At 41.7% G+C, this 25,820-nt stretch overlaps 1 protein-coding gene across 1 annotated transcript; it reads right to left on the reverse strand.

Annotated features, from left to right (window-relative positions):
- Positions 1 to 2,746: 2,746 nt before the first annotated feature.
- On the reverse strand, positions 2,747 to 14,981 carry cdca2 (cell division cycle associated 2). Its single transcript, XM_055662284.1, has 6 exons — positions 14,886 to 14,981; positions 14,131 to 14,372; positions 11,101 to 11,188; positions 7,743 to 8,464; positions 6,468 to 6,660; positions 2,747 to 5,453 (listed from the first exon to the last, which is right to left on the reverse strand). The coding sequence occupies exons 1-6, from the start codon at positions 14,968 to 14,970 to the stop codon at positions 4,054 to 4,056; spliced, it is 2,730 nt and encodes a 909-aa protein (XP_055518259.1). The 5' UTR covers positions 14,971 to 14,981; the 3' UTR covers positions 2,747 to 4,053.
- Positions 14,982 to 25,820: the final 10,839 nt, after the last annotated feature.

The raw sequence follows: 25,820 nt of genomic DNA on the forward strand, positions 1-25,820 counted from the left end.
GGAATGAGCATTTGCTTTTTCCAAAGAGCTTGTTTGATCTTTGGACCAGGGAAAATTGGGAATCTTATTGTCAAGCAAGTTCCCCAAGTGACTCACATTTGCATTAGCCAGAAGAATGTTCCAGTTTCAAGTGATGAGGTTGGGTGGAGAACCATATTAACCTGAAACAATCCTTTTATTATAGCATCTGGATATGGTGAGCATATTTCAAAAGTTTGCCAATACTTTTGTGTGGTCTTCTAATAGATCTTTTTGAGAGGGAGAATGAGCAGGAAACCTACTGCCAATGATTTCCATTCTCATGTCATAACGAGGTCACAAGAATGTGGTTCAATTTTCCAACTTGAAACTCAGCTGCACCATTTTGTAGCTCTAGTCCGTTAATTAAAGCACGAACACGGGTATAAAAGTGAAAACAATATATCCAATACACTTACCTGAATCTTCAGTTTTTATGAGTTGGAATCTATTTTGATAAGCAATAAGGCTGGGAGTGACACCACCAATGAACTGTCAAGTAAAACTATCTACAAAATGATTAAACTAGAATGGCAGACAACACCACATTGTGATTAATTTGTTTTAATATCACATTTGAAATAAGCTTGAAATTCACCTAGCCTGACCCAAATCTAATTGTGCCACCACATTACCAAATATTGCAAAATCCCACCCCCCCCCCCACAAAGATTGATGCTGGGAAATCGGAAATAACAGAAAATAGTATTTCAAACAGCTTCTGTGGAGATCAAGTTTCCAAACTTTACTACACCTTTCGCACATTAAAGGCAAAACTTGGCTGATGGGGCCGACCATTCTCACTGCAAAGCTTGAACTGGATCAAGAACATATTGGATGGTAGTGCACTTAATATCAGTGCAGATGTCCAGGTGTAAACTCGAAACTCACACAATATGGTCAGTCCCGGTGGTGAAACTTTTACTTGATCCCAAATCCATCATAGTATTAAGGAGATCCAAGTATACTCTGCTACCCTGCCTGACCTTGCCCTATACGGACAGAATTTCTCATGGACACGATGTAAAATCTCTCTAGAGAACCTCGGCTCATATTTCGAGCTGCCTCAGAAGTAACCTCAGTGCCATTGCACTTTTAACACAAAATAAACTCTTGCACATACTGCCCTAACACACTGGGCATTTCTACCTCTGCATTGGTGTTCTGCCCTGTCTTCCAGTAGAGTTTGTCTATTCAAAGCTGAAGTGGGGTAGGTACATTTGGACAGGTGGGTGGGACTAGTGTAGATGGCGGCATGTCGGTCAGCAACACTGTTTCCACACTGTACAACTCTGAATTTCTCTGCACCTTAATGACATTGAGGTGAAATTCAATTTTTTATAAAACTAGATTTTTTGAGATTCAGCGTCAGGTAGAATTCATGCTGCTTCTATGTGCATTCAATGCTGTTTTTCGATTCATTAATTGCAGAGGGGATTGGTAAGTTAATGGAGTCTGATGGAAGGCTATTGACCTATAACATCAGTTGTTTTTTCTCTCCACAATTGCCACCAGTCCTGTTAAGTATCTTCAGCATTTTGTGTTTTTTTTTAAATTATAATTTTGTTGAATCCACTAAAAATAATTTTATTGGCACAAAATTTGCCATGGCAAAATACTGCCTGTTTGCCTCAGTAACTACAATCTGTGCTTCCAAGTTTTTTACTAGAGGGACATTAAGCATGCTTCTGACCGTGGGCTTAAAAGGTGACAGCTGCATCTGTGTGGTAATAAAATAAGCAATCGAAAATTTCAATACAAGATTATAGTTACCCATGCTCGAGATGAGTAGTGGAGTGCTGGGTTTATCTTAAAGCTTTCTCCAGGAAAAAAGAAATAAAACTGACACTACTTTGACACCTAAGCAGAATCAGGATTAGAACGTCACACCCTGTACACATCTACATTTCACTGCCAAATATCCAACAAAGTTCTTTTGTTTTGGAGTTTGTAAAAAATAGCAAATATTTAATGAATGATCTGGTATAATGTTGCCATCTTGTGGCAGCAGTTAAAAGTACAAATGCAGTTTGGATCATGAAATAAAATTGTATTCTACATTAAAATGCAAACTTTTGGACCGAGTTTGAAGAAGGGTCCCAACTCAAAATGTTGTCTGTCCATTTTCCTCCACAGATACTGCCCCACTGCCGAATTCCTCTAGCAGTCTGTTTTTCACGAGATTCCGGCATCTATAATCTCGGTGTCTGTTAATTTTGGATGATGCTTGCTGAGAGAAGAAAGTCAATCAAGTCATAAAATATTTTATATGCTTCTTTGACAACTATTTTTTTTAAATCGCTTTTACATTATTCAGTTAAACAGGGATTATTTGAAGGAAAACATGATGCTCAAATTTTAGGGTGGTGAAATCTTTTGCCTCAAGATGAGTTTTACCAACCAAGACAATCTATTTATTTTAACCATCGTCTTAATCCTGTCCTTCTACCACCAATCATGGAATGGAATCTTATGAAATACTCAAGTTCAAATGATCTGCAGTAGACTAGAGACTTTGTTCATTGGCATAACTAACGGAGCTGCCCAGAATAACTGGAGTTACAAATTTGGACTAACTAAGAGCTGACCTAAAATCATCCAGGTACCATTGTACCATACAACAGGTTTGGCAAGTAGGCAAAAAACCTAAGCTGCACCATACATCAGTTAGATTTCTAACAGAAACCTTCAGCGTTATTTTAGTCATAGAATATCAAAATAGGCAAAGTTAACATTTATGTATATTTATTTGAATTACCCCAATAACTGATTTTTCTTTAAATGACAAGAGCAGGCAAAAGTGGTTCACACAAAAACGAGCAAAAATTATATCACATTCTGCAACTGAAAATGCTTCATAAAACTGTTGTATGTCAATATCTTTAGAATTCAATTATATAGTTATAGATCCGCCAGCATTGAAACTTAGCACCTGTTACATATTTCACCAGCAAAGAATATGTAAAAAGCTCTTCTAAATAACCAAACTGGCTATCACTTCCAGTTTTCCTATTTTGAGACATCTTCTTTTAATTGTTGTCAAGATAGTCTTGTTATTACACATAATTCTCTCATATTTTTCAATTCCTTAAAGAGAGCCAAAGAATTGTATTTGATTCAAAAATAAATTGGACAATAACATTAGATGGTTCATTCAAAGTAACAGCTCCCCGATGGCCATGTGCCCAAAGTCAAGGCTTTATATAACACTCAGCTATATAGATCGTAACATATCTGATTCAATTCCTATTATTTGTCATCAGTTGATCTTAAATGATCTGGAAATATAGCGATTAAAGATGACAATTATAGCAAGGGGCAATAAGGGGGAAAAAGTCAACATAGACTCATGTTCCTAACATATGTCCAAAATTAAAAATTTCACTTCACGGTTGAATGAGGAACAAATTTGGATAGCATTTTCCTTCTCTAATTAACCTGCTATCACACAAGTTGCACATTAGGAATAGTTAGTAAGATAATATTGGGTGCCCACCAGAGGTCACGAGCGAGTAGCTTCAGGGAAGATGGAAAAATATACAACTGCCCCAACCAGCAATGAATGGACAAAAAAACCAAACCAAAACATGATTCTGCCATGCCTGAAGAACGCAACTTCCATTTATTACACTGTCACTGTGGCACTGCTCATGTGGAATAGAATTTTTTTTCTTCCATATTATTTAATTTCTCAGCACAAACGTTGAAATTGTCACATTCCAGTTGGTTATTGATTGTCACAAAGGATGTGGTCAAATGAAACTGCATTCAGATGTGGAAGTAGTTTAAGGTAATCTGTATCATTCAAAATTCACCCCCTTGAATTGATTCAACAAATATTTTGCACACGGCCGTCGGTATTTTGTATTAACAGGCACACTGGCTTCAGACACGAGAGATTTATAACTACACTGCTGGGTGTTTATCAAGTGAATGCGAGCACAATAAAAAACACATTTCACACATTTAAAATAATGGCCGAGTAAAATGACTATTTTTCCGTTTTAGGCATCTGTGTTGCTCTTGAAAATAATTCTAGTCCAATACAATACTTTTCCGGAGAGGTTCTTCCAACTCAAAAGCCCTCTCTCTGTTACATGATAGTGACCTTCGACGGAGTTTTCTCATTCTTGCCTGGAATGCAATTTTTCCATCAATATCTTCTGGATTTGATATGTTGCACTCCGATTCAATTAACCCAAATGATCTTCTGCGCATTGTAGTACTCTTGTTTCTTTTCTCCAAATGTTGAGGGCTGGTTACCTCTATCCATCTTAGTCCTTCCCTATTCATGCAACCAGACAGCCTGGAACTACGTCTCACCTTCTTTTTAGATTTTGTATTTTGAAGAGCACAATCTGAATGTTTAATACAGGTTTCCGGTTGATTAACTGCCTCCAACATACTAGTGTTTATCTGCTCCAGAAAACAATGATCAGCAAAATTGAAAGGTAGAGATTCACAGTTGGCTGTATCCACCTCATCACCAATTTGATAGGGAACAGTTGGTTCAGCAATCCCCTTCCATGAAAGTCTCTTCCTTCTTTTCTTTCTTCCTGAGAGGTTCTCGTCTTTCTCTTCATTTTCATCTCCTGCATTGACCACATAACATCCATTAAACTTCAGGACCTGTTCTGATTGAGTCACATATGGCAAGTCTATTGCATGGAATAACTTGCTTTGTCTGCGGCTGGATCTGCTTCGAAATTCTTCCCGAGCTTCTGGTGGTGAAATAATATTTTCGTTAAAAACAGTAATATCACCTGTCACCGATTCACTTCTCGTTTCTTGAGACTTTTCAGATGCAGAGGCACCGATAGGAATCAATTTCTCCATTTCATTTGGCTCAGTTTCCTCTCGTCTTTCATTGACAACTTCAAGAACATTTGATTCAGATTCCAAAAGAGAACCTGCACCACCGTTATCATCAGTATTAATTATTTCAAAATATTCTTCATGCCCCGTCTCCATTTCACACTGCCCTTCAGATGGACTTTGCGTATCTGTTATTCCTTGTTGACTGCTTTTCATCAGAACAGGCAGTTTAGAAAAAGGTTTGCTTTTAATCTTTATTAAAGATTTTCCCTTTCTGACATCTTTGGCGACATTATCAGTCCATTTTACTTCAAATGCCATGTCTTTCTTATTTTCACATAGAGAGGGTAACTGACTATTATCACATTTAAGATTGTAATCAAATTGGTTTAATCTCCTGGGCACAAGCCGATGATCTCCAGTATTCCCTTTCTGAGTTTCACTTTCAATATCTGATTGAATTTTCTGTTCCTTCTCAAAGCAGTGCACCGCTCCCTTCCGTGGTCTTCTTCGTCCTTGTGGTTTTTGCACAACCGACTTCCTAAGGCTGCAACCAGGAGTCCATCCATTAGCTAACGACTCAGACTTGGACATTGAATGCCTTCTTCCTCTATCAATACCTGTTTGGTAGAAAACATAACAGTTGGGAAATGTTTTTAGAATTGCAATGTGGTGGCAGTAAAATATAAAGTTCAATAATTTAGCTCACTTCCAGGTTTTTGATGTCGGGCCAAATTAAGCAGAAAAGTAGGTAATGTAATGTAATGTTGTTAGTTTTTATATCTATACCAACAAACACCACCCCCCTGTACTTAGGGACATCCCATAACATTCAATTTGGCAAAGTATTTTCTTGCAATATTAATAACAAGTATTTTGTGTAATCAGTCTCCTGAACAATTCAAAACTGTTTACTGAAAACAGAAAATTAACTTACAACACTGATTTGCTACTTCCAGAATAAATACACAACTTCAAGTTGTCCAAAATAGCAAACACAAAAGCCATAGGAGCGCTTGCAATTAACAAATGCATTTTAGCTCATGCAATTGTAATTTAATAACATTCAAGTAGCCAAATTATGAAGGAATTTTTCTGGCACGACGACAATAATAAATTTCCTGATTTTTTCTCTAGCCATACAAAAGTGGGCAAATAACTTGAAGCAAAGACTTTCAACCCAGTGTATTCAAGATTTAAAATGCATCCATTAAAAACCCAATAGGATTACACAAAATATAATGCGGTTTTGGATACCGTTGTGGTGTTGCATGTATAAATCTCTCACCAAGTATAAAGGCAACACATAATTTAGCTCAAAAGTTTTCCTTTTCTTTCCATTAGCTAACCCATCTGACAAACACTGTTTTTCCACAATTAAAAATGTCAATTAAGCATATTCAAAAAATAAATCCAATTGAAAAAGAGGGTCACCACACCAAAGAGGATTTACAGGAATTTTGTATGAGAATAATATTCCAAAATCAAATGAAATTACTTCACTATAAAATGGCTCCGACCATTATACCTTTGATCAATTCACTTGCTTTATAGATTAGGTTGTTTCCCTTCCTGAAACGAAGGGACAAACCTTCATAACATGTATTCCTTTATGAACATAAAATGTTACTTACCCTCAAGATGAATCAGACTGGTTCTCTTTGGGGTTTCACATTCCAACATTCCTTCACTATTGGAGAAATCTGTTGATTCAGACCAGATATCCAACACCTCTGCAATTGGGCTCAGTAATGGCTTCTTTGAAGCATATTCACGTTTTCCATAAAGGCTTTTCTTGAACTTTTGTTTACACTTTCCTTTAGTTGCCTGCAAAACGTTTTTGCCATTATAATTTCTATTCTCCTTTAATTTACTGTTGAATATGGAGATACGCAGTGATGCATAGCTGATCCATGTAGTACCAGGACCCAAGTCATCATTAATGTCACTAGATTTATTTACAATACATTGACAATGATGCAAGACTATAATGTTCAACGTTAGGCATGACTCTTTGCGAGTAGCAGCCCATGGTCCAAAGAATCAAGAATTTAAGAACCACTTGACAGCACAACCATATCTCTTTCAGGCCGACATAAATAATAGCACTGAAGGATCATAGGATTATTAGATAGATGTCCAGAGCACCAAATGTTTAACTCGAGTCCTTACCCTCGGCCCAGGTATAAGATTATATAGCTCCAATCAGAGGAGGAGGCAGCTCTTGTAGCACCCAGCCCAAGATCCATCCCTGAATAGATAGCAGTTTCTTGCAGGATTTCACAATGAAAACTACCAACTACGATAAATTTAAGAATACATGGCTACAGTTTAAATGTATTATATATTTCATTATGCACTTTTAGATATTCTGAGAATATACAATGCACCATATATTAGTGGTATGTTATTTTGTTTCAACTTTAAGTGTTCACCTTTGTGCTTAGCTCAAACGCCACTTAACACAAACGCTCTTCTCTTTAAACGTTGCCAGCTTTGCAAACCTCAGAGAATTCCATGTTCCTCCAGTTTTAGACTCCCCCCCCCCCCCCCCCCATTTTGCCCCCTCCAATGGTGGCCATGCCATTAACTGCAATGCTCTGGAAAGGACTTCCAGTAGTTGAAGCTGTGGCCATCATCTGATGATAAGTTTCAGTTAACTAGCCTGGAATATTCATTCATACTAAAAAAAAGGCCTTCAATTCAGTGGGTGAAATATTATAGATTTTTTAAGAAATATCCTTACAGAATTTACACCAATTACAGAGGACACTGGTATATAGCACATTAATAAAATCCCAGTTTTATTGTATTCTTTCCCCTGAACCAAATCATTTACTAACAATGAAAACTTATTTAAAAGACAAAGTAACTGATAAATTAAAAATAATCCAAATGCAAGTGCTTACTGTAGAGTTCTTTGAAATATTCTTCACATTGCTCTTGATCCTACTAGACCTGCGGGGTTCTTCTTTCGTGGACTCATGGTCCCCTTTTCTAGTTTTCTGTGATTTTGTGGTTGGGTTCAAAATTACATCTGCATGAAGAGCTTTGTAGCATACATTTTTGTCTTCTATTTCATCTCTCTGTTCAGACAGATTCTCAATGTTGGGGCAAGGGTGTCCATTAAAATTAGTTTGCACCCCACCATTGCTGGAGTAATCAGGTTTTTTTTGACTGAGGTATACATCATCTGTTTTTGACATTTCAGTTGAGGGCAGGTGGTTCATATCAGATTCAACCATTGATTCTGCTTCTAATTCAGTAGATTCCAACATAATAATTGCAGGAATACTTTTGTCAATGTCTGGTTGTATTTCTAACGGCTTCTTAGAATCTGGTTTCTTTTTGGTCAGACTTCTGCGAACTGTAGCAGTGCACTTCTTAGCATTTTTCCTCTTCCTCGGATGCCCAGAGGAACTGATTGGAAATGGAAGAGTTTCAGTCAGTTCTTCAATTTTCACTTCCAAAACCTTACACGGATAGTCATCATTTTTATTATGACACTTCCGATTATCTGGTCCAAATTTACATTCTGACAACGGAGATTCAATTTCAAAGTTGATAGATATTGGGTAACATCTGTCTTCTTCAACATTCTGTGTTCCAGCAGGACTAATTCCCAGGTCATCTATTTCAAAAATTAAAGAAAAATTTTTAATCGACATATTTATGTCCAATATATTCCCTTTCCTTCAATGTTTTTTGGCATGCACCAAAGTCTCTTTGGAAGTTCTTGAAACAAAGTTCCATGGCAATTAGAAGCATTTCCTGAAGGATTCAAGCAAAATTGTTAACTTACGAACATAGCTAAGTGCCAGTATTTTCTAAGTCAGGACACATCATAGACCAGCCATACAATATTCTCTCATGCGGCACTTTATAGCTGAGGTCACCATAATAAAGAACAAACCCAAATTTCTTCTCCTGCTAATCAAGGACTTTGAAACTAAGTGGAACAACTCAATTACTGCACTGGCTGAGATCAACTTACTACAAACCTGCAAAAATCAGGTTCAATCATGCACACATCAAGTGGTCACTGGAGAAGCTCATACTAATTACTTAAATGTTAAAATAATTACTGCTGAGTCATACTGTAACAAAATGTCAGTTCCCAACGTAATAGAAAAATGCTGGGAAACCAAAATTTCAATAAGTGAGTTCGGTATTCCGATAAATGCAAGGAATCATGGGATTTGTCAAAGGTCACTTGCTATAAAGAAAAAGCAAATGAAGCGCTGGCTGAACAAACTGTGTATACATTTGTATCTTTATTTATGATATTTGTGTAAAATATAATTAATCTGAGGAACGGGGTTGTTGGGTAGCAGGAGAGTGAGGTGTAACAGCGAGAGAGAAGGGGCAGATGAGAGTGGGATGGAGATTGGACCGGCAGAGGAGACATTCTCGGCTGCTGCGTGCACACAGACCCACACCTCATCTGTAGCCAGGATCGAACCCTGGTCCCTGGCGCTACAAGCATTGCCGAACCGTCACTCTACAATTTACCTGTACTCACAATATTAAAAATTATCAGTGTTCAATTGTTTGCAACATTATCTTAGAAATTATTTTTCCAAAAGACAGAGGCATGCATAACACTAATTGGATATAACACAACTAATGAATTAAGAAACACTATTTGTAATACGTGGGCTGAATTGGTCAGAATGCAATTTTGATCGACAACTAGAAAACCACCTAAAATACTTTGGAAAATGACAAGCAGGAAAAAAAAAGCCGTCTTGGGAAAAAAGTAGTCTAGGGAGCTTCCATATAATTTCCCCACAACAATCAGACACCATTAACTCTTAAGAACATAGGCTGCTAGTTTTACCACAGGTTACAATGGTCATGGAACACTACAGCCACAAGAACAGGCCCTTCAGCCCCAATGTCTGTGATAAACACTTTGCCTGCCCTCACAATATTTAACATTTTTAGCATTCAATTGTTTGCATTATGTTAGAATTTATTTTTCCTAGAGATAACACTAATTGGATATACCAAAACTAACAAATTAAGAAACACTAATTGTATTATGTGGGCTGAATTGGTCATAATCTTAATAACGAACATGGAACAGTACAGCCACAAGAACTGTAGTTCTTGTACAGCCTTGTACCAGTACAGCCCCAGCCCCCAATATCTGTGCCAAACATGATGCCAAGACTATCACATCTTCCTGCATATACCCCATATCCCTGTATATCCGTATACCTATGTAAGTCTTTTAAATGCCGCTAACATATCTGCTTCAACCACCATTCGCAGCAGACACTCATCATCCTCTGTGTCAACAACTTGCCTCTCACATCTCCTTTAAACTTTGCCCCTCTCACAGAACTCCACTGGTCAGACCTCCAGACTGAATACTGTCCTTCCACAATCCTGTCTTCTAGGAGTAAGCCATTTCCGAATCTATATGAACAAGTCACGATTAATCCAATTAAATCTTAATCTTCTGGATCAGCCTACCATGGGGGACTTGATCAAAAGCTTTACTAAAACCCATTTAAACATCCGCCACCCTATCATCATCGATCACCTTCACCTCCTCAAAAAAACATGATTGTCAGAGACACGTTCTAGCATGTACAAAGCCATGCTGATTGTCCCTAATTAATCCATTCTTTTCCAAATGGGAGTAAATTCTATACAGAAGAATCAGAATGTTTGGCACAGACAATGGGGGCTGAAGGGCCCGTTCTTGTGGCTTTAGTGTTCCAGGTTTGTTATTAATTCCTTAGGTTGCTTAAGCATCTTTAGGTAATCTGTTCCTCTATCTCCCGCTTGCTGGTGGGGGTGCTATAATACAATCCCGGTAGAGTGCTTCACTCCTTTATTTCGAAGCTCTACATAAACCGTCTCCTATACCTCTTTTGCCTCCTTCTCGATCGCACCTAAACCATCGAAAGCCCACAAATTTGAGCTGCCCAGCTTTTCCCTCCCGCAACCACTTCTCCCACATGGCCAGATCATGAAATTCGACATAGAAATGCTTCCATTGTCACTTGTGCAATGGTACCCTATTAAACAATATCACATGGTGATATTTTTTTCCATACATTGCTTGTACATTCCATACATGACATGCTTCCATTTTAACTTACTTAGCTATTAAAAACTTTTTCTTTAAAATCCTGCAATGAATCATGCTATTGCACATCTGAAAAACTCTAGCCCCTAAACCCCTTTCTCATTGACAACTGCTTTTAATAACGTGATTTTCTGCTATGCTTGATTTAAGCAGATTTTACACACCTTCCAATATTCTTTGCAGTTTACTTGATGTCCTGTCACTGTGGTCCTTCACAGGGCTGCTTCCATTGCAAGTGACATCAGAAGGGCTCTGTTGTGGAAAGATTACATTGACTTGTCTATTCACTGATTCAGTAAAAGTGTGAAAGTCTTTGGAACACACAAAAGTACAATCATTTTGAAATAATTCAAAGCGGTAAGCCTGAATCCACTGCACTGATAAACAAGATATATTGTAAATAGAATACTAAACCACGATCTTATATATTTTTTACAATGCGTCACTTCTGTTGTCGATAGGGACAGAAGTTTCACTTATCTGTTACTTTATTCTTCCATTCCACGCAGACCTGAATGTGACCTTCTGCGCTATTCCAACGAGCCCCAGTATAAGGAGGAACATGTCCTTGTCTACCTTCCAAATAATATCAAATTCACCACGTACAGGTAACTCAATTTTTCCTGTTGTATTAGAACTAGCGTAGTTCAGGTGTATGCAGAAATATTACGTTTTTCGCTTTCAGACACTGCCTGATCTACTGATTATTTCTAGCATTCTCCTTTTGACTTTAGATCTCACCCATAGCTCTGACCTATATTTTGCAGCTTTTACATATCCCCAATTGATTGTTCTCCCTTTAACTGCCCACATTAGTCAACCAGATAAATTCATAAAAAGTGAAAATCACTTCTGTGATTCCAACCTCATCCCATCATATTATTTTTGTCCTACCTAGCTCTCCCCACCCTCTGTAATGAAAAGATTATCTTGACTCTGATGGAGGTATTTAACTCCAAATTTTAACTTTTTTTTACTGCAGCTGCTATCCGACCTGCTGATGGTTTCCATCATTTTCCTACTTTTATTTCAGATATCCAGCAGTTTGTTTATAATTGGCATCTTAAAGAATCAATCCGAATAAATTAAAAACAAAAAAAATAATACTTTAATACTTAATCCATTGACCAAAGACAAACACAGCTGGAAAAAAACCTTGCAAAGTGGGAACTTGGATAACTAAAATTTTCCATAGAACACTGCCGTATTGCTATTTTATTTGCAGGCAGATGATGCGAGCCATTCATTTATGATGGTGGTAAAATATTTCTATTATTTGTCATTCGGAATTTTTAGTTTGAATGTTCCAAAATGTTAGATATGATTTTGTCTGCACAGTGATGTTTTTTTCAAAAAGACATGCAAAGATTGACCCAGTTACACTGATATAGAGAGTTCTGTCATGTATGTGAATAATGATAATGGTTATACATAAATAGCTTTGGGGACAGCTATAAAATGATCTTACTTCTCTGGAATTCAGGATGACTAACAAGAATAAGAATAACTTCATAAACAGGTGGAAAAGTTTTAATTGATTATATCCCTTAAAAGCATCCATTAGAACTGTAAAATTAGATGGAGAAAAATGATCTATTTGAAAAATATGCTCTTGCCAACCGCACTTATACCCGAGTTAGCAGCTCTGAAATGTTCAAATAAAAATGAATCTATTACAATATTGCATGAATAATATGAAATAACTAATATGGTTTGAATAACAACCACAATACGGTTAAGCAGCAACTGGACAGTCGTAGAATGAGAAGCAGTAATACAAACAAAAAAGTCAGATATGCAGGGAGATGTTAAGACGTTCTTGCATACTACAGTTCCAAATATTGTAATGTAAAAAAAAAAACAGAAACAGCAAATGCAAGAAATTGAAAAAAAAATGCTGGAAACACTCAGCAGTTCTGATACACTGCTGCTCGGGAATTTTGTCCTTCAAGACGATGGTTGAAATTCAGGATGAATTCTTCATTACATTTTTTTTTTTTGGCTATTCTTTTTTAGGTTTAGAAAATAATGGGCAGCATTTGTCAAAGTGTCTTATGTGCTCTCCCAGCAGACACGAGATCTAATGATGTTCTCTTGCATTAAAGGGAAGGAGTATGTTGTAACCAAGACTACTTGCAACTGGTTTCCAGTTATATTCACAGACTGGTGATATGTAGGCCAAGATTAAAGAGACATGGGCTTGCCTTCACAAAGGCGACTCATCATCATATGCACTTGATCCTAGAGGTTTCTTAGAAAGAAGCACTCAAGTGAAGATATTTCCTGTTTTTAAACACAGATACCAGGTATGCAATTATTGAAAAGGCAAAATGGATGCCAAATCACACAGATCCAAGAACAAGCCTTTTCTATTTTCTCAAGTGCTTAATGTTGGTCTAACCACCTCTGCAATGGAATCTCAAAAACATAGCCCAAAATCTTTTAGTCTACTCAGGTTTTGCTGATATGAAAATGAACCCTCAGCATCTTTCAAACAAAGCATTTTGCTGCTTATGACGATCCACTTTGTGAGTAAAACAATTTCCATTAGAGAGTAAGCAAATCAAACAAACTCTAGTTGTCATAAGTGGGTAAACATGAGCAACAAGTCAGTAACAAGATAGATTGATAAGTGGTCGGAAGTGCACATTTTCATGGTTGTGGTACATCAGCACCAGCTCTTCCTCCACTCCACCCTGCCTTCCTACCTAACAAGGAAAAGGAGCAGGGTACAGATGTGAGGAGCCAATGGTGAGTATCACTCTTATGCAACCTAGCAGCAGGTCAGAGCTCACTACACAAGAGCAATGTGTTTCATTCAATGATGAGGAATATATGTAGGATTAATTTTAATAATATTGTTTTTCTTGCCCATAACATATGCAATTACATGCTAAGATGTAATATATTAATTTAAATTCCAGCAGATCCATCAATAGCTTCAGGTAGAATTTTACTGTAATCGGTCACATGCAATGTTAAAGTTGAACTTTAAAGTAGCCATCTTAGCACCTTGGAGCTGCTGCGGGGTTACAAAAAAAAACATTTGATGATCTTTCTAACCAACAGTGTGATTCCAAATACCTTTCAGCTTCATTTTTTTTTAAATTCTGGGATCCCACTTGTTTGATCAATCTGAACTCCCAATATGAATACAAATTACCGGAAAGAAACGAAAAAGCAGGCATGTTTACCTTTTTCTCTTCCAGACACGTTTTGGTTTTTGCCCTTTGTTTTAGAGCAGAGGGAGGACTATCACTGAAAGTGATCTGCGGATGTACTGGCATTTCCCCTCTGCGTAGAGGTGTATTGGATGGTAACCTCTTATCAAACAGCTCAGGCGTCAGCTCTCCGCCAAAAGTCACCTTTTTCTTTTGTGTCAGTTTCCTGCAGCTTGTAGACAGAATGCAGTCTTGCTCCTCTGTAGGAGTAGAATCTAAAATACAAGAATTACAATAATATGTTCTTGCCTTAGCAAATCAACCAATTCCTAACCAAAGATTTTGTTTTGTAAAAGAAAGTCAGTGCCAGTGTCCAATGAAAGGCAACTGACAATATCACAGCAGGAACACAAAGATAGGTCAGAAGATTGCATGGCTGAAAGGATGGGCACTTAGGAGATTGGTTCAAAAGATTATGACCCATGCAATCCAGAGTAAATTAGCACACAGAACCCAAAACAGGCTTGGAAACAGAATGTTTTTTAAAAATGTGTTTGCAAATGGATGTCTATGATTAGTGGCATCCTACTAAGTAAAGAGGTCATTCTCTATCGTTATAAAACCTTGATCAGACCTTAGCTGGAATACTGCCTGTATGCAGTTTTGGCCACAAGGCTTTAGGAAGGATGTGATAGCATCTTGGAATACACATACTTTCATTTGTATACTAACAACATCCATTAACAAATAGGTGTACCCAAGCACCATATCATGCATCCTCTACCTACCTATTTGCCATATACCAGAGAGGTGTGGCAGTTCTGGAGCAGAATTATTATTGTCATCCTGAAATGTGCCCATGAATGCTGCCATCTTACTTTTCATCAGTGGTTGTGGTCAATTGGGGTAGTGGGGCATGAGAATGAATCAAACGGTCGTGGGTCCTCTGGGGGGATCGGCCTCGTGGCTCCTACCTAGACAGTGAGCAGCGGCTGGGTCCTTTTGTGGGCAGATGTTCTAGCCTTCGGAGAAGGTGGGTTAGGCCGGCCACAGCCCGTTGTGGAAAATATCACGTAATCTGCTAGGTAAAAGACAGCTCGTTCACGTGATGTGTTTGAGTGTGGGCAGAGATTCGAAGAGTGCGAACGCAAACGATGAACGTTAGTGTTCGTAATTGTTTGTGTGTTGGTGTCCTAGAAAAAACCGGGTCGGAGGCACTACCCGCGGTCCTAATCAGCTGCGGAGCTGAGGGGTATCAAGTTAAGTTGGGGGTCAACTGACTGAAGGTAATGGAAACCAAACGCGCAGGGCGGGAACAGGAAAATGGCAGATGGTGTAAAAAAATGAGGGGTGTAAGGGTTGGAAGGATGCAGCTCGTATGGTATAAGGGATGTGGCCGCTGGCGTGGTGGGGAAGGCGGCTTGGTTGACAGAGTGAAGAGTCGGGGAGAATAGAGCGAAAACATGAGTGCAAGTGCTAGTGCCTCGATGTCCGGGTCGACGTGTGGTGGCTGGTAGAGCCATATTGGAAGAAAGTAGCGGGTGAGGGGCTGCTGAAGTGTTGGCTCGGCCGTCAAGTCTGATAGATGGCTAGAAGACACTGGTCGCTTTAGGGACATATCCCATACTAACCAATGACATTACCGCTGGTCTTCACAGGCGCGAGATCAGCGGCACCGCTCGTTGGTGACATAGTGGGGCTCTGAAGAACCCTGTCTATCGTTCGCTACGGCAGACCACAGCATCACATTATGACTAAAAGTAATGGAACAGGCGTGGGCCAAGAGGCGCAAAGAACACGGACACGAGAATTGCCAGAGCATTGCACGCGAGTTAGGAGTAGGGAGCAGGTGCATGGACAGCCAACCCCCGAAAAACATGCACAAGCCGGAACGGCTCACATAAGGACACGAGAGGAATATAGGGGCAGGAGCAAGCGGTGGAAAGGGGCAGTGGACAAGGTCAGCCGACAACAAAGAGCCGGAAAGAGGATTAGCCAGAAATGGGGAGCGCGCCACCAGTAACAGGCAGGAAAAGGAACCTTCAGTGTCGAGAACCGACTCTCAGCGCCAAAGACCGACAATCCAAGACAGGCGAGGGGGGCGTGGTACGCAAGCAAGAGGTACGGGAGCTGGGCGGAAGCAGCGAGAAAACGGGGCTGCGGGCAGGTGCCACGGTGGAGGGGACAGCGGCCAGTTGAAATAGCCGGGTGGAAGGGAGGTGGGACACAAGATAGGTGGAGGGGGTGGGAGGCTGCCCCCGGGCCACGGCAGGGAACGTGCGCGAGAGGGGTCACGTAGCAAGGGCAGGTGTTACGGAGCATCATCCGGGTGGAGTAGCCATAGCAGCCAGGGGGCTAAGAGGCCAGTCGCACCGCGCCAGCAGCAATGGCGGAGTGGGGTGCGGGACAAAAAACACACAGCGGTTGCACACCCTCTAGAATTATGGAGGCGCGCGGGTGAAATGGCGCTGGAACTGAAGAACACACGGTCATAGAAAGGTACCGGAAGATGAGGCAGTCGCGCCATAGCCGGTAACGCAAGACGGAAGTGCCACGAACCCATAGGCAGTATGAAAAAGAATGCGGGGCTTAGGGGCAGAGGCGGCTACAAAACAGGGTTTAAAGTAGGTGAAAGCACACCGCGGGAACAAATAACTGCAGCCCGGGCATAGATTACGGAAGACGAAAGATTGCACACGGAGGCCAAGACACCCGAGGAGGGGGGACTCCCCCAACAAACTCCAGAAAGAAAGATCATTGCGTGTGATCCCATTTAGGTGCAAGGGCTCACCACCCTATGGGACACACGCCCCAGTGGCCCGACCAACACCCGCGGCCGTAGGCAGTTGCAGACTTTCAACGATGGTCTTTGTGCGACGGGTCAGCCTGCTGGGCAAAGACGCGTACGCTAACTGAAAGCGGAGCGGCATGTTCCGCAATTCCCAGGATACAGGTTACAAGAAGTTGGTGGGGGGGCGTCGGCAAAGCAAGCCATCTCTTGGTGGCGAACTCGGCCATCAGGGCGGGTCCGTCGGCTGAATACGAGCTAATGTACTCCCCGATGGGGATCACGGGGGGTGAGGCAACGTTCCTTATGGAAGGTGCCCGGCCGGGGGAACGAGAGGGTAATAGAGCGATGGCGGTGGCGGGCAACGAGGGAGTGAAGTCACGTGGATACCACGGCGGGAGGGCCTGTGACTGAAGAAAATGTCGGTCCGTACGAACGCAGCAAGCGGTATGATCAGCGGCGGAGCACTCGCCAGGACGGCGGGAACAACGGGGCACTGCAAGGGCAGACAAGGTAGAAGAGTGCGTGGCAGAAAATGGAGGATAGACATTTGGCTAACAGGACACACGCACAGCCTTGGACGCGGACCAGAAAAGCTGCCCTCGCGCCTGGCTGGAACCCGACGGACAGCACCCGGGAGAGCGGGCAAGTGGGCCGTAGCACGAAGACGACCCCGCCCGCCGCATTACGAAGCCTCTCTCGACAGTCACCGCCAGCCAACGCCGCCAGCCGTTGGAGGGCCGGCGTCCGCTGGTGCGCGGCACGGCTCCCCCACGGTGGGCCACGCCAAACATGAGTGGGTGGCCATGGTAGTGGTGCAAGAAGCCTCGGAGGGGTCATAGCAATAGTGAAGGGAAGACGGCGTAAACCGGGGCATCGGCAGGCATGGGGGGAGGACGGGGGAGAGAGACATAAAGACAACCGTGAGGACGGGCAAAAAAGAAGCGGATGAGAAGTGGGATTGAACCCGCAATCAACTTAAGCGGGGCTCTTGCCCAAGGCCCAGATCAAAACCACCTCTCAGGGCGTAAATAGAAACGTAAGAGAGGCAGATATGTCCGAGGTCACCCTGCGACCTGCCCGAGGCACTTCAAGATGATCGGCACAAACCCTACGAGAGCGCGTCCACAACACGGCCGAGAAGTGGAACCGCACAATCACGCATTAGCACACCACAGAGGGGCCAACCTGCGCAGCCCGGGGCACCACAGAGATAGGTGCGCCATCCCAGCTCCTTAACACGCATGGGCAGCGGCTGAGTGCAACGAGCAAGAGCGGGGCACTGGGGCGCCGCGAGTTCCCAGAAGAGTGGAGGCGACGTAGGACAGAAAAATGTATGATGCAAACGGATCGTGGCAGCGAGTCCCGAGGCCGAGCCAGGGCGGATATAGGCATTAACAAATTTCTCGACATTATGGACGAAGAGAACGTGACTGCAGGCAGAACGGCTCCGGGCCTCCGCTGGGAGTACTTAGCGTACCAGACAGTCCGCCTGTGCGCGCGGGGCCGTGGGATCCGTGCAAGAGAAATCCGGCAAGTAAAAGTACTGAAAAGGACTCCAACAAAGACCCTAGGTGGTGACACTACCCACCTCATGTCCACTTGGTTGCAACTGGATAAAGTACAAGGGCACAGGAACACGCATGTACGACACTGAAGCTCCATTCATTATTACAAGGCAGGAGCCATTCAACCCATACTAATCAAAAAGCAATCTAAAAAGGTTAGCTATTTGTTGTATCTCGAACATGACTGATTCTATGTCAAAATGTTTATAGTAGAAATGCTTATACACACCACACGCCCTTGGATCGAGGGTGTACCATTAATCTGCGGCCCAGACCCTGAAAGTGGGCACAGCTTCATTGCAAGGAAACTGGTCCTTGGCTATCCGCGTCATTCCGATTGAATCCTTCCATCTGTGCATCTCCTTGACGGCTAAAGCCATCCCGAATACCATATATGAGGGACAGCAGTTGAAATATAGCACACCAAGCTGGTTCGGGGGGAACCAACCTCCTCAAATTCCCCTATTCAATCTGGCCTCACCATTAGGAGTAACGAATACAGAACCTAGGTATGGAAAAAGGCCAATTTGGGGCTCAGCATATACCCAGGATGATGAACCATGGAAAACCCCAACCTCCTATGGTGTGCATTGCTCAGTACCATCATAGTAATGAAGCTACCCACAGGCTCAATCTTTTAATAAAGACTCAACCTTTAAAATCACTCATTTTTTAAAAAATGACATACCTGTTCTGCTACATATTTGGCAGATCCTAAAGTCAAGTTTTCAAAATCCTGGTCCTCAAACCTGCACAACCAATTAAACAAAAATAAGTACTTTTTAAATTAAAAATCAAAGTAGCCTAAATTCTAAAACAAAACTTCAAATCTTTCTGCTGCATCTGTCACTTTATCAGGTAAACCAAACATGTTGGACCTCCTTAATCCTCAACTATCCATGCAATTTCCAAGATGATTAGCAGCATCATTGAAAACAAAATGGCAATGACTTTGGATGAAGAAATAACACATTTGTAGATAAACTGCTTAATCTACAGTTCTTTTTCTGTGTATGATCAAGATAAAACAAAAATGTGTTTGGCTATTTGTTCAACTTCAAAGCAAATCCTGACCATTTGATATCCACAAACAATATATAAAGTTTTTGTGCAAGCCTTCAGGTTTCTACACCCAAGGAATCAAGCACATTGCCTACTTTATGGCAGCAACCAACTTCAGTTATTTGATGAGGCCAAGAACAAACTCAAGAATTGCTCAATTTGGATCAGAATTGCCATCTCAAATCGGTAATTACATCATTTAGACAAGTCTCTACCTGTTATTTGCATCACTAAACACGAGAACCTATGTTAATTATGAAAAGATGTGTAGTTATTACCTGTCAGATTCACTTAAAGTTGTAATAAATGTTTTCATCAGGTTAACATCACATACATTTCCATTCGAAGGTGCAGCATTATTTAGATTTTTTGAATTCACCTGGAGAAAGGTAAATATAATTTATTAAAAGGTAAATCTGATATCACTTTCATCACTATTTAACAAAGTATTCATTTCTTGCATATTGTTATTTAGCCAGAATACCCAATATCTCAAAGTTAATAGAAACCAACGCAATTGCACCAATTTTCCTTCTAATCATTGTTCAAAATTATTGCTAAAAGAATCTCATAATATTGCATTACAATCAAGTTTCTTTTTTTAGATTAGTTCATTGTTACAGAATGTATGCAAAATAACAACAAAAGGGTTTTCTTATCAACACATCAAAATCAAACACCATCTTTAAAACAGAGAATACATTTCATTCTAGCCTTTATCCACCCATTCAAGGTTTGGTGACTACAAGCGAGTAAAATACAAAGACAAACATTTATAAAAGTTTGAAATATTATGCTTAATTACAATCCTACTTCAACTGCTCTTTTGAAGTAGACCAAGTCATTTTGAGTTAGCATTGAAATAGTTGCGAGCAGTAGGCTTTTAAGATAAATTTGAAAGACTTTTTGAAAATTTGAAACCCATGTTATAACACATGGGTTGAAGCATTCACTGCTCCCTATAATAAACATAGTTATTTTTGCATAACTACACTGTACATAGCTACCACCTTCCTTATACGTTAATGTCAATGTGAACAATACCCATGTCTAACCTTCCATCTTGCAATATCTGGAAAACAAATGCAACTACAAATATTTCAAATCTGTTTTACACAATAAATAATACCTAACAATCATTTTTCACTGATTATATTTTACTGTTTATCATTCATGTAAACAGAATCAATCTATCTAAAAATCAGCACCAGGATCATACAAGTATTCTTCCATTCAATACCACCTCTTGCTCTACAAATATACGTTAGTATATGCATTTAGTCACAGTGGCAGCAATACTTACTTCATTGTTCTCATACATTTCTAATTGGTAATGTTCTCCTGCCAAATCAATGTCCTTGGTGATCTCATCAAATTTTGACCCCCTTTAAAAGAAAAAGGCAGGTGGGAAATGATATTCACAATAGTAGGCAATACATCAGATATGCCAAACTTTATCTAGAATCAATATCTTCACCGGTTTACATTGTTAACTGCAATGTTCAGTGCTGAAACTATCTGCACATGGGAGGAGGAAAATAAGTCAAACTGACAAAATGTCAAAACTGGTTGGTAGACAATGATTATCTGCTGGATCTGACATCATTGGCACTCAATAAAAAAACTTCAATGGGGATAAACACAGTAGGTGCCATTAACATTCTTCGCTTCCAAATTTAGTCTCCACATGGCAACATTCGTCTGATATTTCAAACCAGGACGATATTGGAACACAAATGAATATTAAAATGTTCTATTCAACGGCAAAAGCTGCTGACGCTGGAAAGATAAAGGAAAAAAGTGCTTTCAAAAACTGAGTTTAAAGCTTTGCAAATTTTATGGCCAATATTTCTCTGTCAGTCAGCAGCGAAACAAAATTGGCCATAAAACTGCAGAAGCAGTAATTTTGTGCAAAATAAATAGGAGAAACTTGTGCCTAACATGCAAATAATTAATTAATCATTAATGATGCACTGTGTGATACATATAAGATTTACCTAAATAATTTTAACTGAGAACTTATTTTGGGTGCCGATGAGTAGTACAACGTGGAAAAATTGAATCACTCTTTGAGTACAAATTGCTGTAATTAACAAAGATCATATACGAGGTTTAAAAGTTTTGATTTCAAATTATGTAACCTGCATAACATTTTTATTTATCCCACAATATAATTTTCACACGTGCACACATGTCAAATGTTGACATCAAGATTAACATAACTTAATCCTTCCAGTCAAGATGATGTTGGGAAGGGATATTTCAGGATTTAGGTGCAATGATGAGTGAGGAACACCAATACATTTCCAAGCCAGGATGATGTGTGCCTTGGATGCAACCAAGAGATAGTTGTGATTCCTCCTACATGCTGCCCTCACCCCACAAAGAAATCTGACCTGAAATGTTGCCTGTCCATTTTCATAAGGTGTGAAAACGATCAAAGAAGACAATGATCATGGAGGAAAAGACACAAAATGCTGGGGTAACTCAGCATCTCTGGAGAGAAGGAATGGATGACATTTTGGGTCGCGACCCTTCTTCAGACTGAGTCATGGAGGGGAGACTAGGGACATGATAGGGTTAGGTGTGAAAACAGATAAAAGCAGATGATGATAGAAGAGGCCCTAACTCGTATCTCCTCGGAACCCCGCAGCTCCGCTCTTGCTCCCCTTCCTCCCCAGTCGCAAAGGAGATAGTCCCCCTAAGTCCTCACGTTTGACCCCATCGGTTGTCGCATACAGCACATTTTCATCGCCTCCAACAGGACCCTACCCCTAGCCACATCTTTGCAGCTCGACCCCTTTCCAGAGACAGTTTCCTCTGCAACTCCCTGGTTAACTCATCCCTTCGCACCCAAACCACCCCACCCCTACACATGCACTTTCCCCTGCAATCACAGAAGATGCGACAACTGTCCCTCCTCCCTCAACACCGTCCAAGGACCCCGACAGTCCTTTCAGGTGAGGCCGAGGTTCACTTTCACTGCCTCCAACCTTATCTACTGTATCCACTGTTCCAGGTGAGGGCTACTATATATCGGCGAGACCGAGCACAGGCTCGGCGATCGTTTCGCTGAACAACTCCGCCTAGGCCTACCCGATCTCACGGTTGCCAAACACTTTAATTCCCCCTCCCATTCCCACACTGACCTTTCTATCCTGCGCCTCCTCCATTGGCAGAGTAAGGCAAATTGGATGAACAGCATATTTCACTTTGGCAGCTTACAAAGACCTGAGTTAGTTACAACCCAGCAGTATGAATATTGATTTCTCTAACTTCAAGTGACCCTTGCTTTCCCTCTCTCTGCCCTTCCCCCATCCTAGTTCTCCAACTAGTTTCACTGTCCTCCTGATTAATTTTGCTGATTGTATGCCTCCTTGTCAGTCAGCTCAGCTAACAATGTTTCATTCTCACATTGACTGGGTAGTGTTCGAGTTGAGACCCTTCTTCATACTGCTGTGTAATAATCTGCAGAGATGCTGCCTGACCCGCTGAATTACTCCAGTATTTTATGTCTATCTTCGGTGAAACCAGTGTCTGCAAGGACGGTTCCATACAACATCTTTGATCGTCATCTCTCATGGTGTCTCGTTTTCACATCTTACCCTTCCCCAGTGTCTCCCTCTCCCCTGACTCTCAATCTGAAGAAGGGTTTTGACCCAAAACATCACATTCCTTCTCTCCAGAGATGCTGCCTGTCCCGCTGAGTTACTCCAGCATTTTGTGTGTTGGTGGATAGATGATGTTTCGGTTCCGGTCAGAAAAAGGGTCCGGACCCAAAACTTATCCACGTTCTCCAGAGATGTTGTCTGACTCGCTGAGTAACTCGAGCACTTTGTGTCCCTTTGAACCGAGTGTTATCCAAGCCTCAGCCCAGGGCTCCAGGCAGCCATTTGACACTGTGGGTAGGAAGGAACTGCAGATGCTGGTTTAAACTGAGGATAGACACAAAAAGCTGGAGTAACTCAGCGGGTCAGGCAGCATCTGTGGATAAAAATAGGTGAAGTTTTGGGCCGGAACCCTTCTTTAGATTTGAGGGTCAGGGGAAAGGGAAACTAGAGATATAGATGGGTAAGGTGTGAAAAGGTCAGATCAAAGCAAACGTTGATCCAGGCAATGTAGAATGGTTCATTGTTGGCTGAGGGGAAGTTGACAACGAGGTTTCTTGGTTCTCCAAAAGGAATTTAAACTGGAGGCATACAGAAAGTAAAATTAATCAGGATGACAGTGGAACTAGTCAGAAAACTAGGGTGTAAAGGGGCAAAGAGAGGGAAAGCAAGGGTTACTTGAAGTTAGAGAAATCAATGTTCATACCGAAGATAGACACAAAATGCTGGAGTAACTCAGCGGGCCAGGCAGCATCTCTGGGGAGAAGGAATGGGAGACGTTTCGGGTCGAGACCCTTCTTCAGACCGTTGGGTTGTAAGCTGCAGAGATGCTGCCTGACCCGCTGAGTAATTCCAGCCTGTTTTGTTTGTGTCCCTTTGAACCAAGTGTTATCCGACCCTCAGCCCAGGGGCCATTTGTCGTTGTGTGTGGGAAGAAACTGCAGATGTTGGTTTAACTTTAAACCGAGTTATATCGACACAAAAAGCCGGAATAACTCAGCCGGTCCGGCGGCACCTGTGGAGGAGGAGTGGGTGATGTTTCGGGGGGAGAAACGCCTTCAGACTCCCAGTCTGAAGAAGGGACTTCCTCCTCTCCACAGATGCCGCCTGTCCCGCCGAGTTACTGCAGTTGATTTTTTAGTTTCCATCCTCATCCATTTGCCGTTGCTCGCTCACCTGCGAGCACCCACCGTCCGCTCATCCATCCTTCACAGCGGGCCGTCCGTCCGCGCATCGGGCTCCCTCGGATGTAAACACACGTTAAAACAACCCACCAAAGTCCTCCGGGAGAGCCGGCGGCGAGGCGAGGCGAGGCGACGGTCCTGTGGCGACTGGGCCCGGCGCTCATGTGCCGTCAATCGCGGGGGGGAGGGGGCGGCAGTTGGTGGCCGCGTCACGTGGGTTCGGTTTGAATGCGGCGACGCGCGCCCTGACTGGCGCCTCCCCGTGCGCGCGCACGCCCGCCCGCTCCAACTGGCGCCTCCCCTTTGCGTGCGCGCGCCCGCCCTGACTTGCGCTTCCCCGTGCGCGCCCCCGCGACCCTCCCCTTCCTCACCAGCCCGCATTGACAAATGCTCCATAGATGCTGCTGCACCCGCTGAGTTTCTCCAGCTTTTCTGTGTAACCTTGACAAATGCAGTGTTTAAGAGGGAACTGCAGATGCTGGAGAATCGAAGGTTACACAAAAAAGCTGGAGAAACTCAGCGGGTGCAGCAGCATCTATGGAGCGAAGGAAATAGGCAACGTTTCGGGCTGAAACCCTTCTTCAGACAAATGCAGTCACGGTGGCACAGCGGTAGAATTGCTGCCTGACAGCGACGAAGACCCTGTCCCTATTACTAACCCATTATCTGTTATTTGCACTTTATCAGTTTATTTATTCATGTGTGTGTATATATTTATATCATGGTATATGGACACACTTATCTGTTTTGTAGTAAATGCCTACTATGTTCTGTGTGCTGAAGCAAAGCAAGAATTTCATTGTCCTATACAGGGACACATAGCAATAAACTCACTTGAACTTGAAAAGACCCGGGTTCGATCCCGGCTGTGGGTGCTGTCCATATGGAGTTTGTACGTTCTCCACCGTGTTCTGCACGGATTTTCTCTAATATCGTCGGTTTCCTCCCACACACTCCAAAACAGACAGGTTTGTAGGTTAATTGGCTTGGTAAATATTTAAAAAAATTCTCCCTGGTAGGTGTAAGATAGTGTTTAAATTGCGACTTTGCATATGTCCCTCCTAAACGTATGCGACAACTAGTGATGGTGATTATACGTCAAGATACAGATACATAGAAAATAGGTACAGGAGTAGGCCATTCGGCCCTTCCAGCCAGCACTGCCATTCAATATGATCATGGTTGATCATCCAAAATCGATACTCCCGTTCCTGCTTTTCCCCCCCATATTCCTTTGATTCCTTTATCCCTAAGATCTAAATCTAACTCTGTTGAAAACATCCAGTGAATTGGCCTCCACTGCCTTCTGTGGCAGAGAATGCCAGAGATTCACAACTCTCTGGGTGAAAAAGTTAGTCCAAAATTGCCTACCCCTTATTCTTAAACTGTGACCCCTGGTTCTGGACTCCCCCAACATGGAGAACATTTTTCCTGCATCTACCCTGTGGTAGAGAAAGAATGGGTGACATTTCGAGTTAAGACCCTTCTTCTGACTGGTTAGACTGATCCCTAA

Source organism: Leucoraja erinacea, chromosome 35 (genome assembly GCF_028641065.1).
Source record: "Leucoraja erinacea ecotype New England chromosome 35, Leri_hhj_1, whole genome shotgun sequence".
NCBI classification, from domain to species: Eukaryota; Metazoa; Chordata; class Chondrichthyes; order Rajiformes; family Rajidae; genus Leucoraja; species Leucoraja erinaceus.